At 42.3% G+C, this 19,271-nt stretch overlaps 1 protein-coding gene across 2 annotated transcripts in view; it reads left to right on the top strand.

The window, feature by feature from the left end:
* waca (WW domain containing adaptor with coiled-coil a) overlaps positions 1 to 19,271 on the top strand; it is a 60,845-nt gene that overhangs the window by 33,729 nt on the left and 7,845 nt on the right. Inside the window, exons 7-10 of one of the 2 annotated variants that reach the window (XM_056299427.1) lie at positions 6,090 to 6,341; positions 17,004 to 17,126; positions 17,539 to 17,687; positions 18,656 to 18,780. In XM_056299427.1, the coding sequence (XP_056155402.1) occupies positions 6,090 to 6,341; positions 17,004 to 17,126; positions 17,539 to 17,687; positions 18,656 to 18,780 (649 nt within the window). Of the gene's footprint in view, positions 1 to 6,089; positions 6,342 to 17,003; positions 17,127 to 17,535; positions 17,688 to 18,655; positions 18,781 to 19,271 lie in introns of both variants that reach the window. The other variant, XM_056299426.1, reaches the window with a different exon arrangement.

Here is a 19,271-nt window from a genome sequence, read left to right as displayed (position 1 = left end):
TGTGTATACACTTTCTTAACAACTGTAATGTTGATCATAAATTGTTGCCTTAGATAGGGCTAGAGATAATTATGAATAATTTTTTTTTGTCCTCTTCTACATGTCACAATAAATCTCAATTTACATATTTCTACCTAGCTATGGTCTTGTGGTCAGTGACTATCGTAAGGATGTTAAATAGATCTATTTTTGTATTGGTGGCTGTTGATAAATGTATGCTAAATATCTGCGCAAAAGGACTCCAAAAGGCTGAGACTTAATATGCTGCTTTAGTCGTACAAAGTTTACCAAATTCAATTAGTTGTTGTTTTCTCATTGGAAATCCTTAAAATAGCCATGTTTGAAACCTTGTTTAGTTGGAACACTAGTTTGCCAGTTGTGGCTGCAGATGTGATGTAGTCATAACAAAAATATCAAATTGTGATATTCATTGTACTTATATTTTATGTAAAATGTTTGTGTGGAGTAAAATTCACTAAGCATCCTGCTAAAAAAAACAGATCAAACTGTTGGTGGGTCACCCATTTAATATATTTCTCTGGATCAACATTCACTTGAATGTTGAAAGAAACAAGGATCAAATTATCAGTTTTTTGAGCTTAACGAGCCTTGTATAGTTTGTGTGAATAACATGCAAGTAAAAGCTAATGGGCTTTTAAGTGAAAAGACAGAAAAAAGATAAAATAGCCACAAATAAAACATTTTGAAATCTGCAATGGTAGACTTGTGCCTTACCATAGATATGGTATGATGCAAATTGTGTCTGCATCTACTCTTTCTGCTCTGCTTGAAATCCTTACGACTTGAAATGCTGCCTAACACATCCCTGATACTTTTGCAGTGGTCTTTAGCTCAGGCAGATGAGCAACAAGATTGTGGCCAGTAACAAGGCTTGAATAATGAGTTCTTCACTGAGAAAGGCTACACCACAACAGAGCCCCTCTCATGTCTTTTATTTTGCCCTACAGCCAGAGAAACAGCCTGAACTCCAACTGAGCACAGACCCGTCTTACATCAGAGCACATTACACATTTCCCTGGGGCTATGCCAAGGTCAGCAGTCTATTGATCCTGTCAGTCTTTTCTAGTGCAGTCTTAGACCTTTAAGACACAGGTGCCAAGATGAAATAAACTGAGCTTAGTTTGTCGAGCCCTAAATAAAACCTTGGCCTGGCATTTGGAGCACACACAGTATAAAGTTAGAAGTGACTGAGAGCATAGGCAAAGTTGAATGCAAGTTGTTGATACACAGATAAATGTTTTGGGGAAAGTTGCCTTAGGACCCTGTTTCACAAAGCAAGATTAATGGGTTAGCACAGAACTTTGGGATTAATCCTCAGTGTTCTGTCTTTCAATCTCCTTCACCAACACACAATCAAACAAGTTGTCCAGCAAAACTCCCAAGTCAACCCCCACTACTACCTTCAGAACAAAAGTACACGCCTCCAGGGAGTCGTATCTCAAATAGCAGTTGTGCTCCATGACCAATTTGTTAAAAACATAGCAATATGCATTTTTGGACTAAAACCAGTACAAAGGACCCGTAGACCTGGGGAAAATGTGTGCTTTTGTAACCCCCCCCCCTTTTCTCCCCAATTTTATCCGGCCAATTACCTCAATCTTCCGAGCTGTTGCGGTCACTGCTCCACCCCCTCTGCCAATCCGGGAAGGGCTGCAGACTACCGCATGCCTCCTCCGATACATGTGAAGTCACCAGCTGCTTCTTTTCACCTGGCAGTGAGGAGTTTCGCCGGGGGGACGTAGTGCGTGGGAGGATCACACTATTCCCCCCAATTCCCCCTCGCCCCCGAACAGGCGCCCCGACCGACCAGAGGAGGCGCTAGTGCAGCGACCAGGACACATACCCACATCCGGCTTACCACCCGCAGACACGACCAATTGTGTTTGTAGGGACACCCGACCAAGCCGGAGGTAACATGGGGATTCAAACCGATGATCCCCATATTGGTAGGCAGTGGAATAGACCGCCACGCCACCCAGACACCCTTGGAAAACATGTTTTAATTGTATTAGAGCAGTATTTGACTAAAGTGGGCCTTTTAAATTGTGAAATTAGGTTGTTTTTTTAATCTGCTTGTGACCTTTTGATGTGACCTTTTTAAAATTTGACCTGCTTTTTACAAAAAGATGCTGGCATCAGTGATTATGTTGTAATGTGTAAACAATTTTCAGTTGCATATTTATCAAGTAATCTAGAATTTGGCTACATTTTTTTTGGTAGGCATTTTATTAAGTACGGCTGGTGTCTTCATTGAGGCATTCTATCATTAAAAGCAAATATTTTCTTACAAGTATTTATCATTATATTACATTACATTACAGTCATTTAGCCGATGCTTATATCCAAAGCGACTTACAATAAGTGCATTTAATGTAAGAAATCAGGCGAACTACTAGTCATCAGAGGTCATAAGTGCATCTTCTCTCTAAACAAGCATCTAAGAGCAAAACGAGTGCTAAAGTAAAAGCGCAAGGAAGAGATTTTTTTTTTAAATGAGTGAATACAATAAGTGCTAAGAACAAGTAACAGGGTAGTAGTTCTTGAACAGGTGAGTTTTCAACCTGCGCCGAAAGATAGGCAGCGACTCCGCTGTCCTGACATCAGTGGGGAGTTCATTCCACCACTGTGGGGCCAGGACAGAAAAGAGCTGTGACCGGGTCAATCGGCAGCAGGGGCCTCTGAGCGACGGGGCAACCAGACGTCCTGAGGCAGCAGAGCGAAGTGGTCAGGCGAGGGTGTAAGGGCTTGACCATGGCCTGGAGATAAGAAGGAGCTGTTCCTTTCACTGCCCTGTAGGCTAGCACCAGAGTCTTAAACTGGATGCGAGCAGCTACTGGGAGCCAGTGTAGGGACATGAGAAGGGGAGTTGTGTGGGAGAACTTAGGGCGGTTGAACACCAGATGAGCTGCAGCTTTCTGAACAAGCTCCAGAGGTCTGATGGCCAAAGCCGGGGCGCCAGCAAGGAGGGAGTTGCCGTAGTCCAGACGGGAGATGACCAGTGCCTGGATGAGCACCTGTGCCATCTCGTCGGTGAGGAATGGGCGAATCCTCCTGATGGTATAGAGGAGAAATCTGCAGGAGCGAGCAACCGATGCAACGTTTGCAGCAAATGACAGTTGGTCGTCCAGGATCACACCCAGATTCCTCGCAGTCCGAGTTGGCGTCACCACGGTGTTGTCAATAGTGATGGCCAGGTCTCGGTGCAGGCAACCTTTCCCCGGGAGGAACATCAGCTTTGTCTTGTCCAGATTGAGCTTCAGGTGGTGTGTCGCCGCCATCCACTCCGAGATGTCAGTCAAGCATGCAGCAATGCGTGTCTTTCCTTGTGTGTCAGAGGGAGGAAAGGACAAGATCAGCTGGGTGTCATCGGCATAACAATGTAAGAGAAGTCATGCGAGCGAATAACAGAACCCAGGGATGTCGTGTACAGGGAGAAAAGGAGAGGACCCAGAACCGAACCCTGTGGAATGCCTGTAGTCAGTCTGCAAGGCTCCGACACAGATCCCCTCCATGTCACCTGGTAGGAGCGACCCGCCAGGAAGGATGCAAACATTAAGAGTGCAGAGCCTGTGACAACCAGCCCCTCGAGGGTAGAGAGGAGGATCTGGTGGTTCACTGTGTCGAACGCAGCTGACAGCTCTAGGAGTATCAGAAAAGAGGAGAGAGAGTTTGCTCTCGCAGAGTGCAGTGATTCTGTCACTGCAAGGAGAGCCATCTCTATCGAGTGACCTACCCTGAACCCAGACTGGTTGGGATCCAGGAGGTTGTTCTGGTGGAGGTACAAAGAAAGTTGGTGAAAGACGGCACGTTTGAAAGTTTTGGATAGAAAGGGTAGAAGGGAAACCGGTCTGTAATTTTTGACGTCAGGGGGGTTAAGTTATGGTTTCTTGAGAAGGGGGGTTACTCTAGCAGTATTATTGGACTATTATACTCCTATCAATTATCATTAGTTTTCTGAAGCAAACATTAATTTCAGTTTAAAATCTTGCTTGTACTAACACAGTTGGCCACTAGTCAGTGGTCCATCTGGTTTTGTTGCTGTCTTCTTACAATCAAACACAGTAGAGGTCTCTGCCTTTATTTAATTTAATTTCTTACAGTTTGAGGTAAGCTTTACAGATGCACAGGATATGATGCAACAATTCCTGTGACATCTCCAGAGCCAGCATTCGTACAGAAGCCCGATTTAGAGAACAGGCGAATGAACTAAACCATGTCCTGTCACAATGTGCTGACCTATTGGTAGTCCCTAGAGGACAAAAAGATGCTTGGTCATGAATCTGTTGGCCCACTTCATAGGTAATATTCCCTTAAAGGGAAATTCCGCCATTTCAAAAATATTTATTTATTTTTGCATGTGCAAGCAGTACTGATGTGTAATGAAGCAATTAAGTCCTCATTGCATACTATTGACTGAGAAATCAGTGTTATCCTACTCACAGTCTGCCACAGTGCCTACATGTACCAGAATGTGTTTTGCGCAAGCTTCTGTGTTGTCCACTAAAATCTTAAGTGCTTGCAGCAACGTTACTTAGTTAAGAACGAGAGTGCTTTTTTTGTACAGCGTATTTAGAGCAGATTAGAACAGTGTTTCCCACACATAGACTTTACTTGGGCAGGCCACCCCAGTATATTAACAGCCGCCAGAATATATTTGGCAACCCGTTTTAGCATTTCTATATTATTATTTATCCGTCCGAAGGAACAACGCCATCTGCAATCGATTAACTAGTGGACAATCTCCCCTTGCTCTACCCCTCCCGTACCGGTTCGTTCTGCTATCATGAGAAGGGTGTACAGACAGTTTTGCACATATTCTGCAGAGAAACAGAGAGAGAGAGAGACGCTCTGTGGTATTACATTAGAAGATGTGGACACAGTGGATATTTTACAAGCACGGACCAGGTAAAGCAACTCCTTTTCTCCTTATTGTGTAATTGTTCCCTGACTTTGATAGTAGCTTTGAATTCTATGAAAGAAAGGGGCAATTATGCTGCATTGGTAGCTATAAGACTCAAGAGTGTGTTCAGCACACCTAACTTGACCATTGTGCAATATACAGCAAAGTTTTCCTGGCTAAATATAAGATAATTTGTTTTCTCTTTGGGCTATGGTAGTTAAAAAGACTAATTTTTCATGCACTGACCTGAGAAGCAGACTGAAAAGGGAGCACCTGGCTGCATGTCTGCGAATATTGATAAATGTATCAGCACCAGAGGCGTTCCCATATACACAGGCGTTGGAGCTCTGGAAAACCTAGAAAGATCTAAGTGCTGTCACCAACAGGTAATGCCGGCCCTTTCCGCCAGCTACCACCACAAGTGTATTTCAGACAACATTGTAGCGTATTAGAAATTCTTCCAGTCAGTAGTTTTTTTATCACCAAATGACATCACAATGCGTCACTTGAAGGCCATGAAAAAAACTGTTCCACTGCCGCTCCAAAGATACGGAAACGATCGGGAACAACTGCAGATGTTTTTCATGTGCTATCCCTGTTGCAGATGGACAGAGATAAGGTTGAAAATCAGTGAATTTTTCCTTTAAGTATTTGTACTAACTGTTACAGGGTTGAGTGATTGAGGGTATGCCATTGGGTTCATAAAGTTGCTATCTTCCTTCACCAATATTTCAAAGTTAGGCCAAGAACAAAAGAAGGCTCAATACTGCATTCCTAGCTTCCCGAACACCTTACTACCACTACACACACAAATTAAGACTACGTTAGGATGGAAGCTGGAACATGTTGTCTGTATATTGGCATTTGTGTATATTGGTGATGATGGGGAACACTCACTTTTTTCCCTCTATTCCATCAAGTGGAAGTGTAAATGCTTAAGCAAATCATTGTCATTGTATTGTCATTGTATTTCTAAAGAATTGCTCTTGAGGGATGTCAATTGCTTGTCAAGACTGGTCCTAAAATACCCACTGTAACCCATTTTATCATCAAAAGAAAAATTAAATGTCAATGTCTTCATTTTAGAATAATTGTCAGTTTGGCAAAAGGCAATTGTGAGGATATATGTGGCTTGACCAATTGATTTTCTGCTGTTTGCTGCCTTCAGAATCAGCCCAGGTGGAGAAGCCCACAGCAGCCACTCAGTCCCAGTCGTCGTCATCATCAGGCTCAGGGGGTCTGAACCCTTCATCAGGGCCTCCTGGCTCCTCTGCCTCAACAGTCCCTGTGTCTCCAGTCCTGCAGTCTCCCGCCCCGCCACTACTCCAGGACCCTACCCTGCTCAGGCAGCTCCTCCCAGCACTTCAGACTGCCCTCCAGCTCAACAATGCCACTGTGGACATGGCAAAGATCAATGAAGGTGACATAAATATCAGTTACACATAAAGCACACACTCAACTGCAAAGCTGAGATCATCTAATTTGCAAATACATAAAAGGCCATCTCACTCACATTTTGATCATAGAGCCCCATGTGTAAGAAACAAGAAATTTTTGCAGTCTTGAATTGGCATGGCAATATTTATGCTTAGTCTATAGACTATAGATATTCAAGAACCCATCACTGGGATTTTCCATACTTTAACTACGCAGTTAACAGTTGCTCAAGCTTCTTGTTCTGTGCTTCATTTTCACTGTATCATGTTCAAAACTAGAGGTATTAGTCTTTCCTTAAAAGCAAAAAATAGTAAATATCCAGGGATCATAGCATTTGTACCTGGACTCATCCGTTACACGGGTGACTAACAGATGGTGATGTGTGATTACACCAGCCTTGTTGGGCATTTTTAGTCAGACCTCTTGCCTGGATTGTCTTGTCTGCTGGTGCTTGACCGTCTCTTGTCAATCCTTTATTGGCACATCCTTAATCATGATCCTGCATCCTTCTGCTGTTTTTGTTTTACTGTTTTTCCGTCTCCAGTGAAGAGACTTCTTTCCCTCTCCCTACTTTCATTTTGCCTATGTCTCACATGACCATGTGGAACTATCTCGCAGACTTACGTGGTGCTGTGGAGCCCTGTGCCATCTTAGTCCAGATTCAATATAAAACCCATTGCTGGACTCCTGAAAACCCTGGCATAGTTTGGAGGGCATCCAAGTCATCCTATTGCTTTATGACCCATCACTGACAGCCGTGCACCTCTGCAGTCTGGATGGTGGCAAGGCAATGAATTATTTTCAGCTCTACCTGAAGCATTTCAGCTGTGAAAATGGCTTTGCTGCTTGACAGGCCACTGTATCATGATACACTATTTTCTGATTTTTTTATGTTTTTAGGTTCACTGCAAGCTTGAATACATCACTTGGGAGACATATTTAAGAAGCCACAGCATTCAGTGCTGTCATTTGTATGAAGTCTTTCTAGTTGTCCTAGCTGGTGACTTTGGTGTTGGATTTGTGTGTGAAAGTCTGGTCAGAGTAGTTTCGTTAGACAATTTTGGTCTAGATTTCCAGCACACCTAGTTGAGTGCTGACAGCTGAGGTGTGAGTGCTGGCTAGTAGCTGGATGTCGAAGTAGGTCAGTGTTCCTTAGCTGATGCTGCTGGTATTTCCCAGAGATTTCCCTTGCTTAGCATGTACAAAAACATCAGCAGAAATTACTTCTTCACAACAGCTCTGATGGAGGGACTAGCAGTAAGATGGTAACTTACTAAACCCCCATTTGGACAGGAGTAGTTTCTCAGGGGTTGGGATTCGAATACTGATTTTGCCGTTCGATCGAAGCCTTTGATCGTTGCCGAAGGCTTCGAGTTAGCCCTATATCACAGACATAAGCCCTGTTCGCACAGGAGTAGTTTCTCAAACGATGTCCGAGATGTAATAAATGACACAGGATATCTGTCTTTTCATGTACCCTTTAAGATGGTAATGGAATCGCTGTAGTTTCTCCTATACATGGACATTGCCGATTCGGACGGTATTAAAATCACCGGATATGTCTGTGTTGCACAAAAAAAAAAAACTGACCTCCCGCTGAAAAACTATTCCTGTCCAAAAGGGGCTATACCCGGTGATCTTAATCCCATCTGAATCAGCAATTTCTTTTTCACACACCTACTCAGTGAAAATTATGGAGCATTAAATTACCCACTGTTTTCATCAAACTCGGGGGTACTCGGAAATATCATCCTGTCTGTACTGAAACCAGTGTAATTTATACGGGCATTTATTGCAAACGCGCTTTGACAATGATTGGGTACTGTAGGCCCTTTTTTTAATTTTTTACTATTATCAGAGACAATTTAAATTGTTTATAAATTTGAATTCTCCTAAAGGAAGTTTTACACCTAATGAAAGTTGGGTTTGTTCTTGCGTTCTGTCCTTGCCGACCGAAGACACTGTGGGCCGATTATTTTGGGGGGGGGGGGGGGCAGATTATCCTCTAGTGAGAAAGGGCTCAAGATTCCCTCGCCGAGTCCTGACCGTCTCTCAAGCCATGTGTTGACGTCTTGACTTGAGTTTGAAGCAGAGTAATAGCTATACAGATTAGGCTAAAAACGAATTGTTCACTCCGAAAATGTTTATTGGCATGTACTTTGACCAACACTTTTAACTTTGATGAGAGAGCTCAAATTAGTCTGCCGGTTGTCTCCCTCTCTTCTTCGGCGCTCTTTGTTTTTTGTTTTCCTTGATTTTGCCAACGTGTTTTCGCAAGATTCCACTAAACGAGACTTTGGTTGCGTCCGAAGTTACATACTACTTTGTACTCATCTTCCAGCATTCTATTAGTATGTGAGCAAATAATACGACGGCTGTTTGGAAATACTACATCATAAAGCCGCATCACTTCCTTTCAGCTCTGCGGGTTAATGACAACACGCTGTACACAAACTTCTACTGGTGTGGTGACCATTATTGTTTTTTAAAATATAAAAATAAACATGCTTTTTCAGCTTAGCGTAGTGAAAAGTAATACTTAAATTTAAACTCTTCAGCCGGTTGGTTTTGTATCACCCTTCGTCATCGTTGGTTGTTGTCGTAAAGTGCTTCAATGCTATGTGGGATATTCATGCCAGCATAGTGTCCAGTATGTTTGCATACTGTGATGTTTCTCTGGATGTAGTATGACATCCTGGTATTTTTCATGTGCTATTTGATGCATACTGTGGTTTCGGACATACTAAAAACACATAGTATTTTGATGTTCTAAATTAGTGCTGCAACTAACGACTATTTTGATAGTCGACTAGTCATTGATTAGTGAAACGATTAATCGACTAGTCAGATACTGAATCGCACAAAACAATAGCTCTTGTCATTGACCATCATGTTAAGTATTGACTCGGTAAGGGCAGTCGCTTGCTGCGGTGTACACGTCTGCTTCTTTTGCATAAAGCCATCCATGGTACCTTTGCTCTTTTTCGGAGTCGGACTGCATAAATTTGATTAAAAAAGACATTTGTCAGGCAAAAGGGTAACATTACTCTTTAAACTATTAGAATCCTGCGTGCAGGTATAGACTGAGTTTTGTTGGCGTTATGTTAATGTTAAAAGGCAAGACAACTCCGTCTACACAAAGCTAGCTAGCTAAAAGCTAACTATCTTACCGAGGTGTGTCCGCATCGTCCAGATGTCCAGTGTGCCTCCGCTTCACATGTTCGTGCATTACTGAGGCGCTCCCATGATAAGCAAGGTCCGCCTTACAAATCTTGTAGGTAATCCTTTTCTTTGCCAAGCTGAGGGTGAACTACTCCCAGACTTAAGATGTTTTAGGACGCGATGGCGTTGCATCGGCGGCCGCCGCGCATTTTGCTGTTTTGTTTACATGTCCGGTCGCTTCCGCTTCCGTTCCCGGTCGCTTTTGCGCATGTGCAACTCAGAAGGTTGGGAGGAAGTGAATACCTCACTCATGAGCTACTTCCATCACCAGCTCTGGTGAAACGATGTTTAGTTCAGTTCCACAGTGTGAACTACATGCGCGATGACGTAACCGACGAATAGTCAACAATTAAACTCGTTGGCAACTAATTTTGTCATCGATTTTTGTTGACTACGTCGATTAATCCTTGCACCCCTATTCTAAATAGTATGATAGTGTACAATTTCAGATGCAACCTGGAAGAATCTTGCTGGTGAGTCTTAAAGTTTGAAACCCTCAACAGTGTCCAACATAACATTTTTTCCCCACTTGACCAGTAGATCAGAGTTTAACTGACCCCTTGTATATTTTCACTGGCACAGCAGCCAAAAAAGAAAATACATTTTTTAGTTGTGGTGATTTATTCATCATATAAAATACTACACACCTGATTATTTCCTCACTTAATGTGTCAAGTAAAATACAATTGATTCTTGTGTACACTAGTACTACTACTTTCGGCTGCTCCCGTTAGGGGTCGCCATAGCGGATCATCCGTTTCCATTTCTTCCTGTCTCTGCATCTTCCTCTGTCACACCAGCCACCTGTGTGTCCTCCCTCAACACATCCATAAACCTCCTCTTTGGCCTCCCTCTTTTCCTCTTCCCTGGCAGTTCCATGTTCAGCATCCTTCTCCCAATTTACCCAGCATCTCACCTCCACACATGTCCAAGCCATCTCAACCTTGCCTCTCTTGCTTTGTCTCATTTCAATCTTGCCTCATATAATTGATTCTTATATACAACCGATTAATTTTTACATTTCAACACTTTTATAAAAAAAAAAAAAGTATGTACGCGTGTTCACTCCAAGCTCAGTCTGCTTCTGTGTGTCTTTTAATAAGCTTCTTCATCCTCTGGTCTCTCAGTATTTGCCCATCTTGCCCAGATGTTGTTAAGCGGGCCTGATGACCGGTTGTCCACCATCCGTTTGGCTGCAAGTTGTTTCTACTTTTGTTGTGCGCGTTGAGAGCATGTTTTCAATAATTGTCAGTCCCTTTAAAAAACGAACCTCCTTGATTGGCTTTTGCAGGGAATTGCTGGCGAACTGCAGAACATACCACAGTTACTGTTTTCCACCCAGGAGTATTGTTGCTTTCCATGAAAGTAGAAAGCCCCTCTTTCTTTTCGTAGCCTCGCGTGTTTCTTTAGTGGACATTTTTTTTTCTCCGGGTACCGGTAAGTATGATAGATGAATGACACTAGGGCAGGAAAGATTTAAAGCGACCTACCCATGACTCTGATTGCCAGGACAGTGACTGGCCAATCAACTTGCCCTGCATAAACTTCTACTGGCCCGGGGCCATTGGTTTTGTTGGGCCCTGCTCAATCTGTACCCTAGTGTGAATAGGATCAAGACGGCAGAAAAGACAGGTTGTTAAGACCAGTCTTAACAGCCTGCTTCAGCGAAGACTGGTTCAGTTGCCAAATGTAGAGCCTCTTTAAAATGTGGCTACAACTGGATACTTAAACCCCATTCAGACAGGAGTTTTGAATGCAACTTTCAAATTGGTGTTGGAATTTGGATGCAGTCCAAAAAGAAATTAAAACTCTCTCGTCCAGTGTAGAAATTTAGCCTTCTTTGTGTATGCGGTTATCTTTACATGAGTCACCACATAACTGTGCATGACACACATCTGGAGACTAGCCACTCTTACCTTTGTAATACTGGGAAGAAACTACAGCAATTCCAGTACTATCTGAGTGAGTACATGAAAAGTCTGAATAAAGCTTATGAAGGCACAGTAACATGTTAACAGGGCCTTTTCAAGATAATCATTGGCCTAATTTTATCTTTAGTGTCAATAAATGTGCATTTAATTGTATACCATCAGTTGCAGATAAGCCTACAAGCCTGTTTGTTAGAAAGAACAAGAAGCCTTGTGTGTGTCCCATCTTATGGACAAATTCGGCGATCGATTTGTTTGTTCGGCGGCAAGTTGTAGTGAGTCAGTTTCTGCTGCTGACAGTGACAGCAGCATGGGTAGTAAGCCTAACTGTACATTAATAGATTTGACTTCTGTTAACCAAAACCTACCATGCTGTTTTGAGAACAAAGTCGTTTTTGTTAATATTCTTGATCCACTTCTTGTGAACATCTTGGTCCTCTACAAAGCCAGAGAATCTATGTAAAGAGTATGGTCTCAGACAGGGGCACTCATTCAGTTTTGTTTTTGTTTTTTTTTGTTTTTTGTCCAAAGTTGAAGTTTGCCCTACTGTTGGAGTAGCTGAGAACTAGACATTGTTGTCAAAAGTAACATTGCATAGAAACGAAAAAGTGGAAAATTGTTCACTTCTTATGACAGCTTGCATTCAAACGCATGCGTGTTATAGGGAGATGCCACCGAAATAATGGTGACTTGTTTACTTCCGCTACTTCCCCAGATTTGTGTATGTCTTTCATAGGATATACATAGAAAAGGCAATTAAAAATGCATTGACTGTTGAGGACTGTTAAGGGTGAAATGTGTAATTTGTACCCCCAAAGTTAAAGAAATAACTCACCTCAAGTGTCATCCACCAATGTGGGAGGGGCTTGAACAATAACATCAAAATGTAGGCAGAGTAACGTGATAGAGGTAGAAGGTTAATACAAACCAAATGCTGGTTAATTATTGCCATGGCTTTTAAAAACCCAGGACACCCGCACAGGTGTTTTAAGTTGAGTTGGCTGATTAGTCCTCCTCTCAGGTCTGTCTGGGGATGTATGTATACATACATACACACACACACACACACACACACACACACTCCCTGATTCTTCTGTTAGTTTTGTTGTACCCGTTAAGGACAACTTACACTATTGGTTCTTTTGAGTACACGTTACGAGCTGAGCTGACCTCACCTTGTAACATGCATAGCTCCATCCGACCTCAACCTTAGAAGTGGTCTAATCAGCTAAAGTAACCAAAAACACTTGTTCGGGTGTCCTGGATCTTTTAAATCAGTGTGCACTACCACACAATTTGGCAGATTGCCAACCATGATATACAACATGTACAGTAAAAATGTCATCTGCTAAAATATCAAAGTGGTTTTAATGATATACGATATACATCTTTGGCTAAAATATGTAGGAAAAAAAACGTTTCTGCCCTGAAGGTAGATGAAATTACACACTAAATACTTTATTTGAACAGGCCGAATCAGCCTCCTTGTAGCTCCATAAAACTTAGTGTACATTTTCAGAGAGGTCCTGTTCACTGTCGCACCGTTATGCTACCATGCCGTTAGATTCGCATTTGCAACAGGTTACAGGGTTTATTGACAACCTAGTACAGCAAACACAAGCTACTTGCTTGTACTTTTCTTCATTCCTCACCATTTCCAACAAGCAGTTCTGTTCTGCTTGATGTCTTGGTAGCCAAGACAACTGTAAAAATGTCACTGTGCATATATGATGCCAGGGGAGTTGGTTTGATAGAGTCATGCTGGTTAAACAGAGTGCAGTAGTAGTGTAATAATATTGATATTTGTAATACTTGGTTGATCCTGTAACAGTTCTCAGTTGCTCCTACTGTGGATTCAGAGTGCGTGGTGGGCTTAAGTACGGTTGCACGGGTTGGGGACTCAGAGTCCTCCACAAGGACTCTTCAGTCTGCGTGGTTGGAGCACCAACATGGGACCCTCCCATTCATGTTTGTTTTGTTTTTATTAGTCAAAAGGAATTGGCACATTAAGTGAATGAAAGAATAGGCACAGATTAGAAAAAGGACATTATCAGAACATGATGTGGTCGGTGAGACAAAGGATTTCCTCCATGATGACTCGCTGATATCACTGAGTTATCGTTATTGCTGAAACATAAATCTATGCATGATTTGTTCCCTGATCAGAGCTTTTTCAAAACATTTGGTGACCATGATGACCATCACACGTTTTTGTCATGGTCATATAGAGTTGGGTCGGTTTCCAGTTTTGCCAGTTCAGTGTACGAGCTTAAACCGGTTTGATTTTATGCAAACCGACTGAAACGGTATTTGTCATTATGAGACGTTCTGGCAAATTAAAAAGTAGCCTACATCAGCAACCTGTGCCGACGATATCACGGTGTTAATCCAACTTGTATTGCATTAGTAATAAGCAATATGACAATGAGATTAATATATTATGTTTGTTTATAAACAGACTAACGGAGCCGCTAGTGTCTGACAGGCTGTGCAGAATTTAGTGCCGAGGCCGGCAACAAGGAGATCAAATTCAGTAGAGATGGTTGGGGGGGGGGGGGTGTGCACGGTGTGTTTACTTACTTTATTTTGTGGTGACGAGAGAAGAGACATGCCAGAGTTAGTGTCAAAGAAAAGGAAAACTGCGCCAATATGGCAACCAACTGGACTGGAGTTGCTCCAAGTCTCATTCAGTGTCATTATGTTCCACTCGGGAGCGGCTGCTGGGTCAAGTGCGACACCTAGTGGTAAAATCCGGTATACCCGTCCAGTGTTTGGCTTAATATCAAACCAATTTGAATATTTCTACATCGGCCCAACCCTATGGTCATACCATGTTTGCAGTTGTTTTTTTGTTTTTGTTTTTCCCATCTTAGAATTTTTGATGTTATGAATCACACAAGAAATCTCAAGAAGGTGGACACGTAACCTTTTTCTCCACTTAACCACGGGGTGTATCTAACTAGCCAGTCTCACAATCTACCATCCACTGAGATTTTTTGGGAAAAACAGCTCCCAAATACTGCTGCCAAAGAGGCTTGTTACGTTGACAAACGTGCAAACATTAAGTTAGTTGGAATTTCTCAATTATGGAATTCTTTTGTTGGTAACCCCTAGCTTGGTTATTTGGCAACAGATTTTAGCTTTTTTCAAATGTTATTTGCCATTGCCTTCTACATGATCTACAGCGTCAGAACGGGGCAAGAGAAAATGGCCCAAAAGTATGGCCACCAGTTATGGAGATAGACGTTTTGCAGTGTCTTGCCTGCACAAACCAAAAAGAAAAGAAGAAAGCCACCTTATTTGACATTGCATTCTTACTAGTGCTGCACGATTAATCTAATCACAATTGCGATGTCAGCCTGTGCAATTATATAACCACAAAAGGCTGCAATTTAATTAAATAATAAAATGTTTGTGTGAACGTCTGTTTGTGTGCAGTCTGCATATCTTCCAATAATTAAGAGCTGACCAATCAGTTTCTGTTTAGACAGTGAAGTGTGTGTAGTCTACGGTCACATGACTATCCGGTGTGCTGTGTGCAGACCAGAAGGAAGGAAAAAATGGATACCGGTGACAACTAGCAGGTTAACGCTGATGAGCCGGTGGCACACAAAAAAAAAAACGCAACCTCTGTTTTAAGGTGATATTTTGGATTCAAGCTCAGCGACATTGAGCAGAAAGAGGTACTGTATAAAACATGCAAAATGAAAGTCGCTACATGTTGCGGCAACACGACAAATTTATATTATTTGTGTTTGTATAAATTTGCTCCTCCTGGGGGATCCCAAGGTGTCCCTCCAGCGAGTTCTGGGTCCACCCCAGGGTCTCCTCCCAGTTGGACGTATCCTAATCAGATGCCTGAACCACCTCAACTGGCTCCTTTCAACACGAGATCCCCCCAGGAGGAGCTGGAGGGCGTTGCTAGGGAGAGGGACATCTGGAGTGCCCTACTTAGCTTGCTGCCACCGCAACTCGACCCCGGAGAAGCAGTTAATGATGAGATGATGTATAAATTTGGTTATTATCGCAAATCGTAATGTTGTCCACAATAATCGCAATATGACATTTTCACCAAATCGTGCAGCACTAATTCTTACAATGAATTTGTTGTCTGCATTTAGCCCATTCTATTGCATAGAAGCAGTGGGCAGCTGCAGTGCCCCGGGAACAACTCCAGTTCTTCTTTCCAGTGCCTTGGTCAGGGGCACAGACAGGAGTATTAACCCTAACGTGCATGTCTTTTTGATGGTGGGAGGAAACACATGCAGACACGGGGAGAACACGCAAACTACACACAGAAAGGACCAGGGACGGCCTGGGGTTGAACCCAGGACCTTCTTGCTGTGAGGCAACAGGGCTAACCACTGGGCCACCATGCCACAAACGCCAGTTTCATAAAATGGGCTACTTGGACACAGTGGACTGGATAATTTGTTGGACAATGTATCTCTAATGCCCCTACAAATTGTTATTTAGGGTTTTACCTGACTCTTCTGGACTGAGCAAAGTGACCATTTCCATCATCCAAGTACTGCGATTATTATTAGTAATGGTGTCTCACTGTTGATTCTTCTTAGTAGTATGGCTACAACAATGCTTTGTTGTAAAGACTTTAGATTAATCTATTCATATTGCTGAATTGTGACGTTTTCTTTCATCACTTAGTTTTTCGACTTGGGTGTTTTTGTCAGGAGTTCTGTTTTATTAGAAATGCCATCAACTCACTTGTTGACAAGTCGGTGATAGTTTTGTTATTGATTTATTGCACATTTCAGTCACTTGCAGATTTATCACTCACAATGGTTTTTTGTTTTTTGCCATTGTCACTGTTGTCCTGTCAACAGATTGTGGAATGTTAATGTCTTTCTTTGCTGTTGATTCATAGTGCTATTTGCTGTTGGTTCCGGTCTGAACCAGAAATCCATGGCCTGGATAGATGTCTTGACTTATTTGTGTTGGACTTGTTTTTGTGCTTCAGGCACCCTCTTGAAGACAAAATTGACTTTGTTTGATGATCATTTAGCTAAACATTACTTTACCCCTCTGTGAATGTTCTCATTCATCCAGATCATGGTTATCCAAAGGAATTGAATAGAGTGAGACTGGACTTGGTATATATCCGTGAAGACATTTTGCCTCTCATCCAAGAGGCTTCATCAGTTCATGCCTTTCTGACTAGACCAAGCTAGACTGTTGCAGTTGCACTCGGTTCAATTCCTTTGGATTACTTTACCTCATTTCTAAGCTTTTCACTTGTTATAGGTAGACTTTACTTAAGTAACAAAGCTGATGAGACAAGTGCTGTTTCCACTTTCAAAATAGCGAGTTTATGCAGTATTAGCATAATTCCATCCCCACAGGACACCTTTCTGTATAAGCCGACATCAAAGAATTTGATTGAGAATTGCACACCGCAGTACTTCAGAAAGGTGGAATGGTACCAAAACATTTCTGTCTCAACTGTGTATGCCTGTTGTTTGTCTCCTTCTCTATAGTTCTCACAGCTGCTGTCACACAAGCTTCATTACAGTCAATGCTCCACAAAATCCTCACTGTTGGACCATCAGCTTTCAATATCACTACTCTTCTCTCTCAAGCGGCTCAGCTCTCCAACCAAGGTAAGCAAAGCCCTGCAACAGCAACACAGTCATGTCTAGACAAACTCTATTGATGTTGTTTGACTGGTTTTGTACAGTCAAGACATAATTGTTTGCTCCTCCATGTCTGCACTATATTTAACTCAAGGGAAACGGGTCAGAGAAAGGAGAATTCTGATGGGGATGATGCCATCGTCCACCACTGTGTTCTCGTTACAATGTCATAAAAGGCATTTTTTTGGGGGGTGGTACTGGGTGTTTTTCATTTAATAAAATGGCTTTGTTGCTGATTACTTAGCCTCTCTTTTTCTCTGTCACTCTTTGTCTCTATGCTGCACATACAGATTGCCCCCCCCCATATCTAAAATAACTATGTAGTTCCTATGATTACAGGTTCATCTTTTTTTCCCCATGTGTTGATTACCCCTAGCAGCCCAGCAGTCAAACCAGTCACCAATGTCATTAACATCGGACGCCTCATCGCCCAGGTCCTACGTTTCACCCAGGATCAGCACACCACAGACCAACACTGGCCCCCTTAAACCCCTTCTCAGTACACCTCCTGTCATCTCACAGACAAAAGTAAGATCACAGTCTTGGACTGTCAAATCCCATATTGTAAGGGTGTTTTCACACTTGGCCTGAATACTTGAGTCCAGACTCAAGATAATTCCCTTGCTCAATCGGGGTGTGGGGAGGTTGGTGTCAGTCATCATTGCTGGTTTGTTTTCACATGCGCGAATCCTTCTGAATTGTGGATTGCTTGATTTATCTTAATTTATCATCACCACCTTTCTGTCATACCCGGGATTTTAGTCAACATGTAAGATAGACGCTTCTTTCATTATTTCATAACTCTTAACTTTGTTCTACTTTCCATGAAGCAAATAGCGATGAACACCAGTTATGTGCTGACACAAGGCATGTCATCATGTAAGAGCATCTTCAAATGAGGTGCATTTCTCTTTAGCTAAGGTTCATAACAGTGCGGGCTTTCACTAGACATGGGTTTTATGCTGTGCGGTTAGTAGAACTCAGTTGAGACACTGTCTCACCTGCTGACAACATCATCTTCCCAGCTGCCTTTTTTTTTGCAATGTAATGACACGTTCAACCCATCACTTTATTGGACTTCCAGCATGTGGAGTGGATGGCTTTCAAATTTGGTGCAGACACCAGGGGACCGCACTGGAGTTCGCTGGAAGCAATCCACACACAATGTTTTGAGATGAACCCAAGACTGCTTTTGTGGGCCACACCCGGGTTTTAAAACAGTTTTCACCCTTGATCAAACATAGTGAACTCTGAGAGAAATAGCCTCAGGTCAGAAAAAACACTCCCAATTGGCCCATTTGTGAAAATGCCCTAGAACTGAGCAAGCTTGAATGCTAGATATGGTAGTGGGGAGTCTAACCTGGTCCTAAATTGATGCTATGAATGAATGAGATTTTTTTAATGGTTTGACAAAGTTGATTGTATATCATCACTCATTGGAACCACCCGTTTTGTCTGGGTGTAACACCTCCGTTCCGTTTATGTGTGTGTTTAAGGTGAGCACATCAGTTGTAAAGCAAGCGTCTCTTCCCCAACCCACGTCTCAGCAGCCCCTCCCCAGTGACAAACATCATGGCCACGACTCCACTGCTGCCTCCCCACGTACTCTCCAACGCCAAGGGTAGGTTGTATTCCGATAAGTATCCTTCAGCCATTACACACAGCAAATAGGGGAGCATTTTCAACTCTTGTTTTAATATAACAGTTGACGGGCATGACCTGACTGGAATATGACCTAGCCTTACTTTTTAACTGACAAATTAAACAAACAAGGCATTTATTATTCTTTGTTTGAAATTAGATGAGTTGAAAATATATTGCAATTACTCCTTAAAACTTTTTCCTCACCATTACAAGTTGTTAGAAGCATTTCAACTACATAGCGTTTTTTAAACGTTTATTTGGGAAGGGACAATGTACATTAATCAATATTCGAAACAAATATAAATGTACCCAAGTTAGCTAAGAGGCTAGTTTCCATCAGCAGTCCCTTTGCCTGATGTTGTTAGGCATCCTAGGATAATAAAATAGTACAAAAAAAAATAAAACAAAACACAACACAACATAGTTAATAAACAATACAAGAACAACAAGAGCAAACAAACAAGAAAA

This window comes from Lampris incognitus, chromosome 19, assembly GCF_029633865.1.
Source record: "Lampris incognitus isolate fLamInc1 chromosome 19, fLamInc1.hap2, whole genome shotgun sequence".
Taxonomy (NCBI): domain Eukaryota; kingdom Metazoa; phylum Chordata; class Actinopteri; order Lampriformes; family Lampridae; genus Lampris; species Lampris incognitus.
The sequence above is the reverse complement of the archived record's forward strand: the minus strand, read 5'-3'. Positions and strand labels throughout refer to the sequence as shown.